Source organism: Bos mutus, chromosome 12 (assembly GCF_027580195.1).
Source record: "Bos mutus isolate GX-2022 chromosome 12, NWIPB_WYAK_1.1, whole genome shotgun sequence".
NCBI classification, from domain to species: domain Eukaryota; kingdom Metazoa; phylum Chordata; class Mammalia; order Artiodactyla; family Bovidae; genus Bos; species Bos mutus.
Window position 1 is genome coordinate 28,702,728 of NC_091628.1, and position 20,064 is coordinate 28,722,791.

The window sequence follows — 20,064 nt, forward strand, 5'->3', positions numbered from 1 at the left end:
CAAATTCAAGTTTTTGATTTAAATGTGCATTCTAGTAATTTTTCCTCTTTAATTAATTTGTACTCTTATCTCTATTATTTGCTTCAGTGTGCTTTTTTTGAGTGTGATATGCTTTTTCTAACTTCATGAAATGGATTCTTAGGTGACTGACCTCAGTATTTTTTCTTTCCAATATATGATTCATCCTAAGCAAGGCCTTATTTACAACCCACACGTTTAGTAAGTAGTGTTTTCATTATTCTTCAGTTAAAAATATTTTTCTATTTTTATGTATTCTTTAAATCACTGTATCTGGAAGAGTATGTCTTAACTATCTTTATTATCTATTACTAGCTTAGTGTCACTGTGATTAGAGAATACAGCCTGTGTCATTTCAATCATTTGAACTTTGTGGAGACTTGCTTTATGGCCTGGTTTATGGTCAACTTTGGTAAATGTTACTATGTTTTTTATTTTGATGCATCATAGTGTAATGTAAGCAACAAACAAGCCTACACTTCTGTGGCTAATGTGTGAAGAGACTGTGTTGTGAACAATGCTTAGACATGTCAGTACCAACTGAACCAAGACGAAACAATCAAGACATTTAGAACAATGTATTTTTGGCTAGTACTTACTCGTAAATCTTGACAAGCCAGAATGTTGTCAAGCCACTTGTATAGGTAGCCATCTGGGGAAAGGCCCACGTTGTCAAACACTGGGCCACAGCACAACACTGCTGACATTGCCTGAAAACAAAACAGAACACAACCTCCAAGTGAGTCCTGCATGACTGAATGATGCGCAATTGACTTTAAAACACATACTACCAGATTTATAAACAACAAGGGTCTTTTAGAGCAATGCCAACCCACTACAGTACTCTTGCCTGGAAAATCCCATGGACGGAGGAGCCTGGTGGGCTGCGGTCCATGGGGTCGCTAGGAGTCGGACACGACTGAGCGACTTCACTTTCACTTTTCACTTTCATGCATTGGAGAAGGAAATGGCAACCCACTCCAGTGTTCTTGCCTGGAGAATCCCAGGGATGGGGAGCCTGGAAGGAGGCTATCTATGGGGTCTCGCAGAGTCGGACAGGACTGAAGTGACTTAGCAGGAGCAGCAGCTTTTAAAGCAGTTATGTCTACAAGATTTTAAAGTATTCCTTAGTAGATTCAATTAAAAAAAAGCCAGATTGCCAATTTTGTCTCTTTTTACAACAGTTAAAACCTGTAAATTGAACTCTGTAGACATGTACTTTTATAATAAATCTTTATAATGTATGGCTGAGATATTTAAAACAAAATGACCATTTCACAGGATTTAAAATAAGCTTACCTTCAGTGATTTCAAGTGAATGAATTCTGCCTATGATAAATATAGCTTTTCAAATTTCGTTTTGATGACAAATATTTGACCAATACACTGAACTCAGAAACTTAACAAATATTTGACTAATGCACTAAACTGGCAAGCCATGAAAAATGTGGAAATAGATAACTATGATTTTAATCAAAGCTAAAGAAAATGAAGAATATAAACTTTAGTTCCTTTGAGGTGGGGAGAAAGCAAGAGAAGGGAAGATCTTTTTTTTAATGAAAACTTTTTATCTTATATTAAGCTAGTCAATTAACAATGTTGTGATAGTTTCAGGTAGATAGCAAAGGGACTCAGCCATCCAGAGAAGGGAAGACCTTGAGTTACTCTCTAATCAATAGGTCCAAATGACTGTCAGGGCCATGGCTTATATTAGCTCCACTGAGGCAAAGGTGAATTTGACAGTTAGCAACTTCTGATATGTATGACACAGTCAACATACAATTAGTTTTCTAAAGGAAATTAAGCTGTAAGGAATCATGGTTCTGAAAATTTTCAACAGTCCTGGTAGTGTAGAAGCTTATTTCTGTGAGTCTTCTAGGATGGAAGGAGATTAAAAAGAGAATGCGGCCCTTCACGGGTTTTGAACATGAGGATATATATCTATATCCATATACATTTTAAATTGGAAGTTAACTGGCAAGGCAGCTACTTAAAGTGAAAGTCACTCAGTTATGTCTGACTCTTTGCAACCCCATGGACTATACAGTCCATGGAATTCTCCAGGCCAGAATACTGGAGTGGATAGCTATTCCCTTCTCCAGGGGATCTTCCCAGCCCAGGAATCGAACCCAGGTCTCCCACATTGCAGGCAGATTCTTTATCAGCTGAGCCACAAGGGAAGCCCAAGAATACTGGAGTGGGTAGCCTATCCCTTCGCCAGTGGATCTTCCCGACCCAGGAACTGAACCAGGGTCTTCTGCATTGCAGGCAAATTCTTTACCGACTGAGCTATCAGGGAAAAATAAGCAAAAACTAAGGTTTTCATACAGTAGAAATCTTTAGATAAAAATGGAACCTTGGAAAAGTTCTGCATTATGAGCAAAATTGGAATATTTACATGGTTAAACAGCAATCTCTATTTTGTTCATGTGCAGATATTTTAGAATGTATAGAGTGTATAGATATTTAGAATGTATAGAGTGAGGTTATTGTTTATATAGGTGTATATACTTGATTTTTTTGCATGTGTGTTTGTATTTTACCATGTCATACCATATTATTTATTTTACCCTTATGTAAGGCATGGTTGTTTAAGGAAAGAGATCATCAATCTGACAAGTCCTTCATGAGGCAAAGGTGACCTACCTTTAACGCACAATACTGGTATCTTGTAATCTGATGATTTCTGTCACTGTAACGATCCAGGGGCGTGAACATAATGCTGAAGGGTCCTGCCCATTGGCTAAATAAGATGAAAAGATGATGCCTCAGGCTTTGCTGGGGGAAGAGAAATCTTCGGTGGTGAACTAGAGAGAAAACACAGGCTAAGAGTCTACTATACTGAAAAATACAGTGAATACAGTTGACATTGCTATTACGCATGATTCCTACGTTTTGGGGAAAGGAGTAATTTCATTTTCTAACTCAAGATTTCTTTAGGTAATGAAACATGGATTTAAAAAGTCAAGCCTATTTTTCTTTCCTCTCCTAATGTGTCAGTCAACAGCATCTTGTCTCAGAGCAGGAAAACAGAAAATGGATTCCCAGACACTGTTTTCTAAGTAATGTCTAGAAAAACTGCAACACCTTCCACTCAGCTACTCCTTACACAGTAAATGTTCTCTTAACTGCTGCTGTGTCTTTAGGAAGAACTGTAAAATACTATGTATAGACTGTCCATTTCAAACAAAAATTCCTTAACTGAGGAAGTTAAATCATAATTTAGGGTCATCAAAAATGAGGAGAATTGGTAATAAAGTTTTACAACATCATAATGTTAAATCATAATGAAAAAGCAGAACAGATGATTTTCAGATTATATATGTCACAAAATTTTATAATTATGTCACAAAATTTTAATGACAGTAGTCTATTTTTACACCAAACTATTTTTATTCTCTTTTGCTTCTATTAGACGAAAATGCTTTAGACCCACTTTGTTCTATGAAAAAAATAACATAATATAATATTATTATAATTATAATATTAATACAATAATCAATAATATAATTTATTAACATATATAGAATTCTATATAATATGTGGATTGGATAGAATCAAGAGCAGAAATATTGTTGAGAATATTATATGTTCACAGATGAGCAGAGTGAGAATGAAAAACACGAAGCCTCAAATGTTCCCTTTGAAATACTTTCTTCCTATAGAAATCACACAGGTTCATTTTCAGATGGGAACCAAAACAAAGAATAGAAATAATCATGAGCACAAAGCCAAATGCAATTCCTATTGTTCCTCTTCCAACTCTGTGCTGCATGCCCACAATCTGTTCAAGCATATCTTCAAGTATTTCCAAACAAATAAATGACCCATCCCAGACCTGCACACAGGCCAGTAGGTTCAGAGAGGAAAACACGGCAATGAGGACCACAAATGTCACTTCAAGCATGAAAGGTAATCTGCAGTGATGCATCGCTGTACCTGGAACACGCTGAATCAAGTTGGCAACCATGGCACTAAAATGTGCCCGGATATCTTTAAGAATTTCCACTTCTTTATCATTTTCAGCTTCTAAGAGCATGCGGGTCAGGTCCACGTATTCTAAGAACAAAGCTCCAAGGGCTAAAGTGTCCCGTTCTAAGGCTCCATTGGTGCTGGAACAAAAGGAAGTGAAACTTTTAGATGGTTAGTCTTGATGTCAAAGGAGTATATGCTTCACAGAAAACAAGGTTCACTGTCAAAACTCACGTGCTAAATTTGTTCTTGATGTATATGCAGTGTATATGAAAAAAAACCAAGCTCTTTTGGACCTTTCTAAGTAAAAGTTACAGGTCGTGTGTGTGTGTGTGTGTGTGTGTGTGTGTATAAAATAAAGAACAGCTAGCGGGAAGCTGCTATGTAGCACAGGGAGCTGAGCTTGGTGCTCTGTGATGACTGAGATGGATGGGATGCGGGAGGGGTGGGAGGCTCAAGAGGGAAGGGATGTATGTACATTTAGCTGATTCGCTTCATTATACAGCAGAAACTAACACAACATTGTAAAGCAATTATCCTCCAATTTAAAAAAATCCTTTGATAAACCATAATGGAAAATAATATTAAGAAAAATAATGTGTGTGTGTATATATATGTATAATCAAATCACTTCACTACACAATAGGAATTAACAACATTGTAAATCACCTATACCTCAATAAAAATAAGGAGAAAAGAAAAGAGAAAGGAAAAAAAAAAAAACGGGTAAACACATCAGTTTAATGAGCAGAGTTCAGCTCAGTATAATTTCCTTCCTACCTGTCACTTATGACACCAGCATCAGCCAGAAGTTCAAAAATTCGAAGCAGTTGTAGCCTTAACAAGTCTCGCCGTTCTCGGCGTTTTTTGTTCTGTTTAGGAAGAGGTAATATCACTTATAAATGTGGACACAATAATGTCAACTCTGCTTTAAAAAAGAAAGATGTAATCTAGTCATTTTTAATTTTCTAAACACAAAAGACAAAAAAGTACTTTTTTTGCTACCTAATCCTTAGAGAAATGCTTGTTATCACAAGCTATAGAGAAATAGATCACAAGTGGGTCAGTAAATATCTGAGCTGGAAATGTTGAGAGTCAACAAGCCTCATTTCCTGGAGGCTCCCAGACACAGCTGAAAAACTAAAGCATCAGAAAAAAGTGAAAAAGCACTCTGGACACTAACAGTCGCACCAAATCTGGTAACACTGTTCTTGTGCAAATTGCCAGGCTTCCGCTGGGAAGCTTGTATCTTATCTACTACATAGGAAGCTTCTCTTTTAGTCTTACTCTATTTAATTTCTTATTCTGCTGCATTATAAGTTTGTCCTTTTCAGAGTTCACTTCAAGGAAAATAATGTTGAAGAAAGAGCTTTATACACTAGAGGAAACAAATAATGTTCCTGGTTTCTCAGCTCCTTGTAAAAAAAAAAAAAAATAACTGACTAAAGTCCAAATTCAATCTTAAAACTTTTGCAAAAAGACTATAATATTTTAACATACACATGATTATTTAGGTTCCTTTTCTTTCACAAGCTTAGGACTTAAAATCTTTTAAAGTGGGACCCAGATTATACTAAATACTCAAAGAAATAATGAAAATAACCAACATTAAAATAGTAAGATTCATTGTTAAAAGCATGTTAATATGTTCGTACTCTTGACAGCAAACCACTGGGTATGGTTTAAATTCACACTACTGTCCAGATAAACCAAGGCATTAATTATTCAAATTCAAAATCTTACCTCTGGCCTTCGTTCCAGAGCCTCTTTCATTAATGGATGAAGTTCTTCTACCAATTCTCTATGAATGAAAAAGGTCAGCATTTAGAATTCATTATTAATTGACACCAACTTTGTCACAATATATAGCCATTCAATACCCCCAAATCTGCTTTTTAAACTTTGCTTCTGACATCAAAATCTCCCCTGCCTTCCATTTCCCTGTCGCGTGGTGAGCTAGAAACAGGCAGCGGCCTGCACTTTGTATAACCAGTCTTACCCCAGTGCTATGTGTAAAATTTGGACTCACTACACATTTGTTGACTTAATTTTGATTTAATATTCTGGAGACTCTATGGCAAAAACCCCTACCTGAACAATTAAGTCAACAATATTTTGTGTTTACTAAATTCAAAGCACTTTCTCACAGGCTGTGGGAATGAAGATTAATAAATTTTTTAATTCAATTAGAGCAAAAGAAACAGATGCGATGACTATGGTGCCCCTTTTGGAATCTGTGCTCAGGGGACTGTCTTAAGAGTTCGTTTTAAAATGAGGTCTTTTGGGAATTTCAGAGATAAACTCTTTTATTTGAGCTAGATAATGAATGTACTTTTTGGCAAGTATTTCAGTATTGAGGTGCTCATCAAAACCTTTTCTCTTGTGTAGTAAAAGTAAACAAATTTTTTCATATCGATATATGTCTGATATTACATGTATACACTTCCATCTGTTCCCATTTGATCAAATTCTCAGCTTTATACCCACTAATCAGCTGTTGTCTTTAGAAACTAACTGCTTTGTCGTAACAGACAGCATTAGGAGGTCTAGCCTGTGGCTAGGTACTTTGTCCATAATCTGCTCCATGTTTGAAAAATCTTGTATTTCCTTGCAGAATATTTTGTACTATTATTAAACACAGGGAAATCCAAGGAAGGTAAACTACGGCATTCTCTCCTGACAAATAGAAATCCTGCATCTCATTCCAGATTCCTCCAATACAGATGCTAGAATTTCTCCATCAAAGAAATGGAAATAACACTAACAGAGTCAGTGTTACTAAATAACAGGAATAGTCTCCTCACCTAATAGCAATCTTTATGAAACATTTACTATGTACATTTTTACATTTAATGCCCTCAATAAATCTGTACAATAGATTCTATAATTATACCAGTTTTTTAAAATTAGAGAGATACAATTTATTTTTATTTATTCTAACAATTTTACCAGTAAGGGCACTGAGACATTGATTTTTCTGCATCCAGGTGGCTGGTAAATTGCATCATCTTTCCTGTTCCTAGGAATACTGAGAGGGTAAGATGTGCAAAAGAGCCTTAGGTTCTTTGAGAAAGACATTAGGTGATTGTTTTTACTATCCTCTTGTAGTATTTCTATATGACGCACTGTCTTAACTAATGAATCAATAAGTAGTAAAACACTGGTTAACTGGCACCCAAATAGTCAGAACTCAGTTACATTTTTAAAGGATAAAATCCGAGTGTATACTGTAATATATTTTTCAGTCACTCCTAAAATGTCTCGTTAATCTTTATTTTTTCAATAAATTTCTCACAGATGCTTGGAGCTTTCCATTTTCTGTGTACATCAAAAACTTAGATTTTTTTTTGTCCTTATAGGCTTTTATTGGCAAATAAAATTATGAGAGGCAGCCTAAACTAACATTTTATGAGGATTCTTTGAAAATGCTTTGACACTGCCTTAGATGAAATGGTTATTGGATTAGAGGAATCCAGACAGTGAGACACTGGCGGTTCTCTTAAGGCAGATACATCATCTTATAGAAAGACTAGCATGTGTGACATGTCACAGACACCCCTGAAAATATTCTGTCGATGATCAACCTTTGAGAGTCTGTTGTTTGAGTGGCTGATGAGCAGACTCTCACTATTTTGATGTTACGGCCTCTGAACAGTCTAGCTAACTGGGGACTGACATTGACTTCATTAAAAGTTTAAACTTCATTTAAAGTTATCTAAAACAAAGCGTGTATGTGAGAGAACATCTGAAAGGTAAAATCAGAGTTGCAATGACTGAAAGTGAAATTTGAGGCAATCACAATGTCACATGCATAAAAACCCACGAGGACATAAAGGGAACCGTGCAAAGCCTGCAGCCTCTCCAGGCACACACCAACACGCAAACTCAAACTTGAATTGGAAGCAGTAACCATGAGAGCAGGAGTAGATACAAATTCAGAACAAGATTACCATACCTGAAGACAAGGGAATTTGTCCTTCCAAATCCTAAAACTAAGGATTCTGTGATCTCAATGCCCTCAAGTCTCATCAAAGGCACCAACTGCTTTAACAGAACGCCCACCGACGGGGTGCCTATGGCCTGAAACAAGTTGATGAAAAGTGAAAAAGAGGTAACATGATAACTGAGGCTTCCTTTAACCAATGATGATTCCATTATAACAGTTTTCAAGTACTGAACCACATCCCAAGGCACTGCCATCATTTCAGGAAAAAAAACACGAAAATTTAAAAACAACACAATGAATGCAGTTTTCACCTGGAACAAAAAATCTAAAGAACATTCTTATTATAACAGTCTTCTTTAAAAAAAAAAAAAAAAAACAACAAAACTTTTTTTTTTTTTTTTTTACCACTGAGCCACAGGGGATCTCAGCATTGAAACATGTACATTACCACATGTAAAACAGATGACCGGTGTGAGTTCAATGCATGAAGTAGGGCACCCAAAGTCGGAGCTCGGGGACAACCCAGAGGGACAGGGTGGGGAGGGAGGCGGGAGGGGCGTTCAGGATGGGGGGAGGACACATGTATACTTGTGGCCGATTCATGTTGATGTGTGACCGAAACCATCACAATATTGTAAAGTAATTACCCTCCAATTAAAATCAATTAATTGAAAACACAACTGTGTAAATCCACAAAACCATCTGTAACAAGATAATTTAATCAAGACCCAGGTTAAAGGTGAGTACTCGATGAGGCGAGAGAGAAATGCGGTATGTGGGACACCAAGCCTCAGGGCACTGATAAATACCAGTCACTCTACGATTTCCAGCAAGTTCCTTAACTTCCCTTTATTTTCAGTTTCTCAATTGTCAGGGGAGGAATAATAAATTATTCACACAAACACGCAATGGAATTTAGAAATGTGTAGGATGAAAACTCTGACCCCATATACTCCAGATGGCAGGCACAGTGCAACATGCACTGTGAACTCTAGACAAACAAGCTAAAAAAAAACCTTACAGAATAATTCTTCTGAAGCATGTCATGTCACCTTGTTATCGTAGCTCACTGTACCATCAGGTGTCGTGGCCATTATTTCTGGAGTGGAGGCTCGCAAGTGTCCCGGGCTCATAATACTGGGTTTTGCAACTCCAAAACAAAGAATAAGGTAATTTCTCCACAACATAACGTAGTTGTCTCCGCTGCCGGCCGTGCTGGTTTTCTTGGCATTAATTGGGCTACTAGAAATGTGGGGTCGAAAACAAGAGGGAAAACTAAGTTCTAGATTTTAAGGTGTCACTTATTCAACAAAGATGCTGGGAAGGGCCCCAGTTGAGTTGAACAATTACCTGTCCAGGACTGTCTGTCTGGACAGGGAACGTCTCTATTGGTTGGAGAGTTGAATAGAACTTACTACCGTTTCAACCAGTAAGAGGCTGAGAGTCTATAGTCAGATAATCACACTGACGATTAAGGGAGGGGGAAAACTAGCTCCAGACATGAACTTTTAACCTGTTTTTACTCAACACTAAGAATTCTGTAGTAGGATGTTCAGAAACTCCTACATGGGCAGGGGGGTTCTTAACCACTAGCGCCACCTAGGAAGCCCTGTTCAGAAGCTAGAGGATTCTATCCCAATCTCTAACATAAAATGTAAAAGGGGGAAATTACGGTGAAACAAGCAGAACAGAGGGAAGCGCAGGGGCCCCTTACTTCGGGTCCACCAGGGGCATCACGGACTGCAGCCGCGTGAAGGCGTAGGGCCAGGCGTAGCTGAGGGCGGTGGGGCAGTGCTTGGGCAGGTTCTCCTGCCGGAGGAAGCTGAAGAGGCAGAGCACCCAGGGGTCCTTGACAGACTGGGCAAAAATCCAGACGTGGGAAGGGCTCTTCACGTCGTAATGGCTGTTGACCAGGACAGCGTTCCACTCCACCAGCCACTGCAGGTCCACGCTGTGGGTCAAGGGTAGGGTTGCCTGCAGGTGTAAGAAGCAGGCTATGATGCGATGCTGAGCTGCACGGTCAGTGTCCTCGCGGACCCAATGCCTCTTCCTCCACAGTGCTCTGCCCGTCTACCTCTGCCTCGGGCCCAGCTTGGAATCTCAAACACCCCTTCCACGGCACCCCCGCCACGCCAGACCTGGGCTTGCGGTCATGGTCATTCCTACGTGAGGCTATGGGTAGCAGAAGTGGTGTTTCAATGTCACAGAGCCCTGCACACTAGTACCCAGGAGCTGACCACTAAATACTTGTCAAGCAAATATACGACATTAGTTAAACTTAACCACAGATGTGCCAATTTGCATTTCTGAAAAGCTACTAATCTCTGAGATTTGTGTGTTATTACCTCTGTAATTAGGCTTTTTGGTTGTTTTTTTTTTTTGCTGTGCCCTGCAGCATGTGGAATCTTAGCTCCTCAACCAGGGATTGAACCTGTGTGCCCTGCAGTGGAAATTCAAGAGTTCTGACCACTGGACCACAGGTAAGTCCTTGTAATTAGTATGTTTTTTTTTTTTTTTTTAAGTCATGATTTTTGTTTACCTTTCCATCAGTCAGCTCAGTTGTGTCTGACTCTTTGCGACCCATGGACAGCAGCATGCCAGGCCTCCCTGTCCATCACCAACTCCCAGAGTCTACCCAAACTCATGTCCATTGAGTAGGTGATGCCATCCAACCATCTCATCCTCTGTCATCCCCTTCTCCTCCTGCCCTCAATCTTTCCCAGCACCAGGGTCTTTTCAAATGAGTTAGCTCTTTGCATCAGGTGGCCAAAGTACTGGAGCTTCAGCTTCAACATCAGTCCTTCCAGTGAATATTCAGGACTGATTTCCTTTAGGACGTACTGATTGGATCCCCCTGCAGTCCAAGGGACTCTCAGGAGTCTTTACTTGGACTGAAATACCTTCCCTATGGCTTAGGGAGATGGCTACATGTAATCCCTTTTACGAAGGGCATTTTACTGATGCTTTTTTGAGGTTAAGATACCTACTTATTTTTGTCCTATGATGTCAAGCCAGAATACATTCTAAAACCCTTTGAAAGGTGCATGCTACGTTAGTGCAAAGCACTTTGGTCCTGTCCGACTCTGTGCAACCCTGTGGACTGTAACCCACCAGGCTCCTCCTCCTCTTGCCTAGGATTCTCCAGGCAAGAATACTGGAGTGGGTTGTCATTTACCCCTCCTGGGGATCTTCCCAACCCAGGGATCGAACCAGTGTCTCTGATGTCTCCTGCATTGGCAGGTGGGTTCTTTACCACTAGTGCCCAAAAGATACCTGTATCTATATTTAATATCTATACATATAGGTATATATTTACATACTGATAACACACAGTTTCATGTATTTCATTCTCTTTTAAGTCCAGACTATCAAACTTGAGGAAAGTTTCAAATAATCTAGCTGCTGGGCCAGGAGATAGAATTGCTATTATATCTGTCGGGCACGTAAAGTGCTCCATTTTACCTGCAGGGTCTCTGAGTTCCCATGGAGCAGAGGGATGGCCAGTGGCCTCCATGGTTAATGGACTGAAGAGGCATAGCTTCGGCTTCAAAGCCCGAGACTTAAGGCTCCAACACTGGCTCTGCCCAACGCCAGTGCCCTGGGAACATCTCTGAACCCCCCAGAGTCTGTCTGCTTAATTTATGACCTGGAAATGACAGTGCTGACCTCACCTAGTTTTTAAGTAAATGACACGAGATGAGGGATGTCAAACCCTTGCACAAAGCAGGCGCTGTTTCCCCCCATGCCTCTGCTCCCCTTTCTGTGCATCTTCTCACATGCGTCCCTGTTGACCTGGCCACCCCGGCTCAAGATTTAGATTCTGACAAACACAGAACAAAACCACGTGAACAGAATATGATCTGAAGGGAAACAAGATAAGTATATAAAACAATTACACCTGATGGTCTTATTTCGTGTAAAAGCAATCTGAATTTCCAGACGAAGAGGTGGTGGTGGTTGTTGTTTGGTCCCTAAGTTGTGTCTGACTGTGTGTGAACCCGTGGACTGTAGCTTGCCAGGCTCCTCTGTCCATGGGATTCTCCAGGCAAGAATACTGGAGTGGGTTGCCATTTCCTTCTCCAGGGAATCTTCCCAGCCAAGGGATCAAACCCAAGTCTCCTGCACTGCAGGCAGTTATTACCACTGAGCCACCAGGGAGGGAGCACTATTCAGTGGTAGCATTATTCAGTATTACTGTTAAGGTTTGCACTGCTTGGCTAATAGTTTTAGTAATTTCACTAGTTTTAGTAATTACTGTTAATATTACAACCACAAGCAAGAACAGGGCTACTAAAAATAGGGACCTCTGTTCAATCTCAGTTAGAAAAGCGCACAAATTTATTTATAGCTCTTTGTCAAATATGCTTCTCTTCATTTATAATTATTTGCCTGGAATACACAAGGGGCATGAGCAATGTCAATTCTACAGATCCGCTCTGCCTCCCTTCAGTCATTTACCTAAAATCAATCCAAGTCTCATTACTGTGTTATACTGATTTTTTTAAATCAAGTAATTAAAATCCGTTTTACTTTCCCTTCTACTTGATCAGAAATTAAAAATTTGCCAATATGTGCTTTAAAACAAAGACTGTCCAATAATAATTAATTTAAAAAAATAAAATAAGACAAAGAATGTATTTGTGTAGCAGCTTGTGTCAAGCTCTATTATGCTCAGAGTCCAGATATGGTCAAGTTCAGGCCCTAACATACTATGTAACTATGGCCTCATCATTTTTGAGTTTCTATTCAAAAAAGAGAATAACTGTGAAAGCATCTTGTAAATTGTAAAGCACATTAATATAGGCTATATAGAGCTTTAAGTGTAATAAATAAAACCAATACATTTTTTAAAGGATCCTGAGAAATTTCTGAAGTTTCAGTTTGCAAAATTTGTATCCATCTTCCTCAGATTCAAATTCTGTTTTAAATAAAGTTTTTATTTATTTGGCTGCTCCAGGGTTTAGTTGCAGCATGTGGTATCTAATTCTCCAACCAGGATCCAACCTGTGCCCCCTGCATTGGGAACGCAGAGTCTTAGCCACTGGACCACGAGGGAAGTCTCACAAATTTTCCTTTAAATTTATCTGAAGGTCTCCAGAACTAGTATCTAAAAAACTAAGTCTTGTTTTCCTAAGCACATCTGTGTCAGTCTATTAACCTGACATAAAACCCCAGAATTCTTCTACATAGTTTTTTTCTTCATATCTCTTTTCCAGAGAGGCCCAGAGCTTATACTTAATGATTATCAGCAAGCAGGATCAAACGTGTACTTACTGAATCCGAAACTGCTACATGAATAAAACTTTCGAGGATGGAGGAACTTAGCTGATCCATGACATCAATCATAGGTCTGTCATCGTCCTGTACAGAAGGGAGGCGATTAGTCTCCATGGGAAAATGAGCCCTTCCACCCTCCCCACCGCCTTTGTCCAGCACAAGCAGCAGAACAGCTTGCAAGGTAGTGATAAGGGTTTTCGCACAGAAAAGTGAGTGCCGAGGTGTGAAAGGTAGGGGGTAAAACTCCCTGCGGTTCTGAGTTTAGTCTTACAAGCTTCAGAGGAAGAAAATTAGAGCTCCAATTTGACCTCGTACTGAAAAAGACACTTCAATTTCAAAAACTCATGTACATACACTTAATGAGACTGGAATCTAAACCTTAGGATCACACCTTATTCACTAAAGTGTTCAGGTCGTCATTAATTTTAAGGAATGCAAAAGCCACGAGAGTATGCTTTGCCAGACCATGATAAGGCTACATACTTAAGTCACTGATCTGCTAAAATAACATTAACTGTTGACTATGATTGAATTTCAGTCCCAAAGAAAGTGCACCGGAGACCGACCGCACCCTCTCTGCGGTCCCTATGTTGGGCACAGCTATTTGGTAAAAGAAGCAAACTGGGAAAAAAGCACAAGAGAAAACATCTTACAGGAAATTCTTCTACATGAATAGTGCTTATACACATGAACATGTGTATATTTGCCATTTTTAATATAGAGAGGCTCAGAAATATGAAATCATTTAATTAGAACCCTTATAGGAAAGCTTCGGAATGTCCTTACTTGGAATGTCCTCATTCATACTTGCATATGAATGAGAATGATTTCAAAAAAGTTGTGGCTGAAAAAAACAAACAAAAAAACAACCAAGCTTACGGATACAGAGAACAGATTAATTGGTTCCCAGGGATTGGGGGAGGGGTGGCAAAATGGGAAAAGGAAGAAAACAGTTATAAACTTCTGGCTATAAAATCAATAAGTCACACAGATGTAATATACAACATGGCAACTAGAGTTAACAAAACCATATCGCAAATTTAAAAGTTTCTAAAAGAGTAGATCTTAAAAGTTGCCACAAGGAAAAAAAAATCCTGTAGCCGTGAGTGGTGACGGATGTTAATTACTTGTTGTGGTGAACGTTTCACAATATAAACAACTATGGAATGCTGTACACTTGAAACAAATACTGTTGTATGTTGCTCGTATCTCAATAAAAAATTTTACCTAAAAAGACCAGCTGTGGCTGGTTAAAGAAAGCACCATATGAGAAGCATACTTAACACAGCTTGCTGAAGTAGCAAAGAACCTGGGCTTTAGAGGCATATATAAATATGGTTTTCAATTCTAGCTCTGCCACATCCTAGCTGCTGATTTTAGGTATGGCATTTAACCTCCCTAAACGTCACTCTAAGAATCTGTGCAATGGGAACAAAAACAGTATTGATTCTCAGGTTTTTGTGAGGTTATACCTGAGGTTATTCTCAGGTAATTATTAGCCTCACAATAATAATTATCATTATTACTATAGAGACTTAATGAAGGTTTATCGAAATACACCATGTCCTAAGAGATCCATTCACGAGATCCCAGAGATGTCCTAAAACACATCAGAAAGCTTGCTGTAGAAATGTGAACAGAAAGGACTGGGATACATTTGAAAATATTTTGTAAAGACAATGATCATTTTAAAACCAAGATTAGTGATTAAGAACAAGAAAATGGAAAGTAGCATTCTTCTAAATAAGCATGTGAAGTATGTCCTTCTTTCATCAACTTATGGATAGGGTTTGGCCACCTGTGCTGAAAGGCAATGAACCTTAACCTTACCCCTTAACCAAAACAAGGGCGTACAGCACTTGACCGAGTGCCGAAGAACAGCTGGAGACAATCATTAATTAACTAATTAGCTCATTTCTCTTGTCTCAAGAGGACATGCTTTCTTGTGATGCCATTTTTGTATCACTATTGAGATTAAACAACTTTCAGTAAGATAGAATGTTTGATACTTTGCTCATTCTAAACTGGAATGCATTGTTTTAGTTCATTCTCTACTATAAATGTAATAACAACTTAATTCTATGTACTCTGAACATTATGAAAGAAAATGTTCTGTTACTGAATCATAAGATTCACTTCTTCCCAAAGCACCATCACGTAGAAAATCAGGAATGGTCTATTCTATTGCCCACAGAATATATAACTTAGTTCCTGCAGATCAAAAGTACGATTTCACAATTAAAAACCCACCCTCTTTCAAAAATTATTTGTTGACATCATGTGACATGAAAGTACATAAAATAGTAATGCATTCTTCACAGTTTTTAAACTTTGAAACTGTTGAAAGATATGAATTGGAAAATTCAGAAAAACAATCCGTACCTCAGGCTGACCCAGAGCGACAAATAAAGCTCGAATTTCCTTGAGTATTAAAACAGACAGTTTGCGTGTGGCCACCTGGAAACTGCAGAGTAAAACCAAGGCAAAACCTTCCACAGCATGGAGCACGCTGCAGTGGGGACCTCGCTCCGACTGGGTTCGGTGGCTGGAGCCGTTGGCAATTAGCTGTCGCGCAATGAAAAGAAAATTCTATGTTCAGAGAAACAACGGTGGAAGCAGTCGCCACTCCTCTATGTACGTCTGGCACATTTGACCTTGTAATGCCAGCATAAATTACACTGGCTTAGAACCAGACGTGTCTAGGAATTCATTATTATTCATGAAATACCACAGATCCCTTTTTGTTTTCAGATCACTTACTACTGTGGAATACCATCAACCCTCTGGTAGTTCTAAAAAGGAATACCTTTTCAAAGACTATTAGTAAGAATAAAAACCACTTCTATCCACACCATTTGAGATGACCCTATATATTTAAAGTGACCTAATTTGGTTTTACTTAAATTCTCTATAGCGAATTCTCTATTTTAGTTAATTAAATTGAAGTTTCAAACGTTGACTTTCTAATCAGATTTGGTGACCTGTTTTCATGTTAGTTTTTAATCTGGGTTTTGCACGTTAAGGAGAAGGGTTCTGAAACTTCCCAAACCAAGTGAGTCTAAAACAAGAGCAAGCACACAACAGGGCAGATTCCGCCTTCATTTCCAGCTTCCTTTTATAAGCATGTGCAACCCTTGTTTTCCTCCTTGTCATCTTTCGGCGAGTATAGGACACAAGGATGGAGAAATGCCCTGAACCTGCTCTCTGAGGTCAGCCCATCTGGGATCTAAATATTCTCATACTTCCTGAGCCTTGACATTCCTCAGACCCTCAGTTAAGCTCTTCTGCAGCCAAACAGTTCCTCTATGGGCTCATTGCCAGTGCCAAGTCATGCTGCCTGGGTTCTCCTCTGATTATACTCCTCCTCAGTGTAAATGAGGAATGCTCTTCAAAATGTTATCATTATTTTTTACCATTCAGGTTTGAGGCATGAAAGAATAAAGAAACCACAAGCCTACTTTCTTCTCTGGATAGTGGAGAAAGCAACTAATTTGTGGCTGACTAAGGAAATCCAACCAGTCCATTCTAAAGGAGATCAGTCCTGGGTGTTCTTTGGAAGGACTGATGCTAAAGCTGAAACTCCAATACTTTGGCCACCTCATGCGAAGAGTTGACTCATTGGAAAAGACTCTGATTCTGGGAGGGACTGGGGACAGGAGGAGAAGGGGACGACAGAGGATGAGATGGCTGGATGGCATCACCAACTCGATGGACATGAGTTTGAGTGAACTCTAGGAGTTGGTGATAAACAGGGAGGCCTGGCGTGCCACAATTCATGGGGTTGCAGAGAGTCTGAGTCACGACTGAGTGACTGAACTGAGGGACAAAAGAAACCAGTGGGCAGCTAACTTTTATATATCCGCATCCACATCTAACCCTATATCCATATTCATATCTATATCCGTATCTGCTTTAGATTCATATCCACATCAACCTCTATAATGCACATCCAACTCCATGTTTATACTCATATTCATATGCCTTAGACTCATAGCCATCTCTGCTCTAGATTCATATCCATATCTACCTCTATAATCCACTCCATCTCTATATTCATATATCTATATTCATATACCTTAGACTCATACCAATATCTATATCCATATCTGCTCTAGATTCTTATCCATATCTAGAGCCATAAATACATTCATATCCAGTTCTAAATCCTAATTCATATCCACATTCAGCTCTAGATCCATATGCATATCTAGATACATATCCATACCTAGATCCATCTCCACATCTACATCTAGATCCACAGCCACCTCTATTATCTCTTCCCTATGGTCATCTGCTCATACAAACAGATTTTGAAACCTAATTCTCTGAAAGAAAACAATTTCTACTTTCTAAATGCTTTGTTAGTAAGTCTAACCTGATGTGACATAATCATGCCCTGAGTTTCTTGGTCACAGTTTAAGCAGATTGCAAAACTCAGGGTCACTCCTTGGAAGAAACTTCCTAGACAGCTGAAAGTAAGAACCAGCAGGTTCTCTGGGCTGCCACTTATATATATATATATACACACACATACATACATACACACATACTCTGTAAAAGAACATCAATTAATGGGAAGAGGGTGAAAATTACCTCTGCATTTCTGATTTTGTTGGCCTGTTCGTAGACTTTTCCTTGCGTTTGTATGACCAGTTTCCACTGGGTAAGCAGCTGGAGCAGGAGCTTGAGGGATGAATCAAGGAGTGTGTGATGCATGTCATTTACTTCCCGAAGCAGGAAGTTGGTGAAGCCAAATAGGACATCTTCCCTCCAATCTGAGAAGTCAACAAGTAAACCCTGAAGAGAATTCTGGGCAATATGTCGCAGTTCATCATCCATATGAATAGAGAGCCTGTAAGATGAATAAAGACAATGACGTCATTTACTAGTTTTCCTTCTATAGCCTAAAGGAACACATATAGGGCTTTGCTTTTATCTGTGTTTGAAAATGGGTTACCCTCACCTAATATGACAGTTTTCACTCAGCTCTCCTAATGTTAACATCTTATGTAACCACGGCAGTTGATTAGAACTAAGATGTTAATATTGGTTTGATGCTATTAACTAAAATACAGATTTTATTCAGATTTCACCAGTTTTCCATTAATGTCCTTCCTGTTTCAGAATGCAATCCAAGGTACCATGTTGCATTTAGCTGTATATATTTTTTAATACATTACTGACTATAAAATAAGCTCTAATAGTATCAAAGCTTATGACTCTTCAAGATGGTACTGGAGAAACTAAGGGACTCGTCCACAAGTTGAGTGAAAATGAATAATTAAAAGTTAGGTCAGTTATCCTCAATTGGTTTTGCCCCCACCAAGGGATTTTTGGCAATGACTAGAGACATTACTGGTTGCCAAACTTGGGAGGGTGCTCCTGGTATCTGAGTAGAGGCAGAAGCCAAGGATGCTGCTAAACATCCTCCAACGCACAGGACAATGCCTATGACAAAGAATTATCTGGCCGAAAATGCTGATAGTCAACAGCTTATTCTATGATCAGTATTCCATGTTATAGCTATATCATAGTTTAATATTCATCCTGAATGGCATAAGGATAGTTTCTGTGTTTTGATTATAAGAAATAAAGCTTCTATTAACATTCATGTAAAATAAAATGCTGATAATGCCAAAGTTGAGAAATCTTGAGTTTGTCAACTGAAGAATAACTGTATTTGTGATTTAAGCTAGAACACAAATAATATTAAATCTCAACAATGGTATGCAGCATTAGAGCTAACATCACCCTTTATAGATTTACTCATTCACTTATTTAATATTCACACATTTTTGAGGCCCTCCTAAGATTCAGCCCTTGGATTGGCTGTGTTTACCGGGTAGAGTGTTAGCTAGAGTGAGGTGTGAGACAGGCCTGGAGAGGGAGCGGGGTGGTTCGGTAGAGGGTCTGTGGGCCACCCAAGGAGGTGATGTAGCACTAAGAGGTTAGCGTGTACACTCTGGAGTCAGAGCACCTGATCGCTGTCTTTGCCTCTGTCACGCACAGCTATGTGACCATGTGCTAGTTGCTGAACCTCTCAGCCTCTGAGCCCCAGTCAGAAGACTGGGATAACAGCTGTACTTGTATCTCATAAGCCTGCTGTGAGCTCCTCTGAGATGATCCACGCACAGTGTTGAGCAGCACACCAAGCATGGAGTATATGTGAGCACCTGGTGCATGGGAGCTCTTATTACTGGAAGAAAATGAATTGACTCTGAAAGTTACAGGGGGAAGTAACAGGATGAGGCTCACATCTGAGGGAAAAATAAGTTAGGCAGGAATACGGAGGGTGCCTTGAAGAAGTCACAAGACTGAGGGCAGAGACCATCTGGGAGGTCATTACAGTGACTCAGGCACCAAGTGGCAGGGGCCTGACCCAAGGAAGAGAAGACGCGAGGAAGGGAGAGATGGAGAGTGAAGATACCTAGGATACAGACTTTCCAGGGCTTAGCAGTCTGGAAGTGTTCAGTGTTCAAGAAGAAGGTGGCCGAGTCAACAGGGGCCCCCATTAAGTAGAACATAATATCCTCAACCAATAGAAAAAGAAATTGTGAACCAGAGTGGTTAAGGAACTTTCTCAAAGTCCAGGATTCCAGCTCAGGACTTCTCATCTTTAATGCAAAGTTTTCTCCAAAAAACAGGTCTGGAACAGTTACATATTTTTGAATAGACAGCATTTCAAAAACTTGATATGGAATATCCTTATTCTCTAGAGCAGGGGCTCCCAACCTCCGGGATCTAATGCCTGATGATCTGAGGTGGTGCTGATGTAATAATGATAGATATAAAGTACACAATACATGTAATGAGCTTGATTCATCCTGAAACCACCCCCCTGCCCATTGCCC

General features: G+C 39.3%; 1 protein-coding gene across 1 annotated transcript in view; it reads right to left on the reverse strand.

Moving 5' to 3' along the window:
• The window catches only part of FRY (FRY microtubule binding protein), a 248,280-nt gene that overhangs the window by 89,574 nt on the left and 138,642 nt on the right, over positions 1 to 20,064 (reverse strand). Inside the window, 11 exon segments of the mRNA XM_070380441.1 lie at positions 618 to 728; positions 2,665 to 2,825; positions 3,958 to 4,130; positions 4,771 to 4,862; positions 5,734 to 5,791; positions 7,946 to 8,070; positions 8,989 to 9,178; positions 9,651 to 9,910; positions 13,211 to 13,297; positions 15,596 to 15,778; positions 17,807 to 18,065. Coding sequence (XP_070236542.1) covers positions 618 to 728; positions 2,665 to 2,825; positions 3,958 to 4,130; positions 4,771 to 4,862; positions 5,734 to 5,791; positions 7,946 to 8,070; positions 8,989 to 9,178; positions 9,651 to 9,910; positions 13,211 to 13,297; positions 15,596 to 15,778; positions 17,807 to 18,065 — 1,699 coding nt within the window.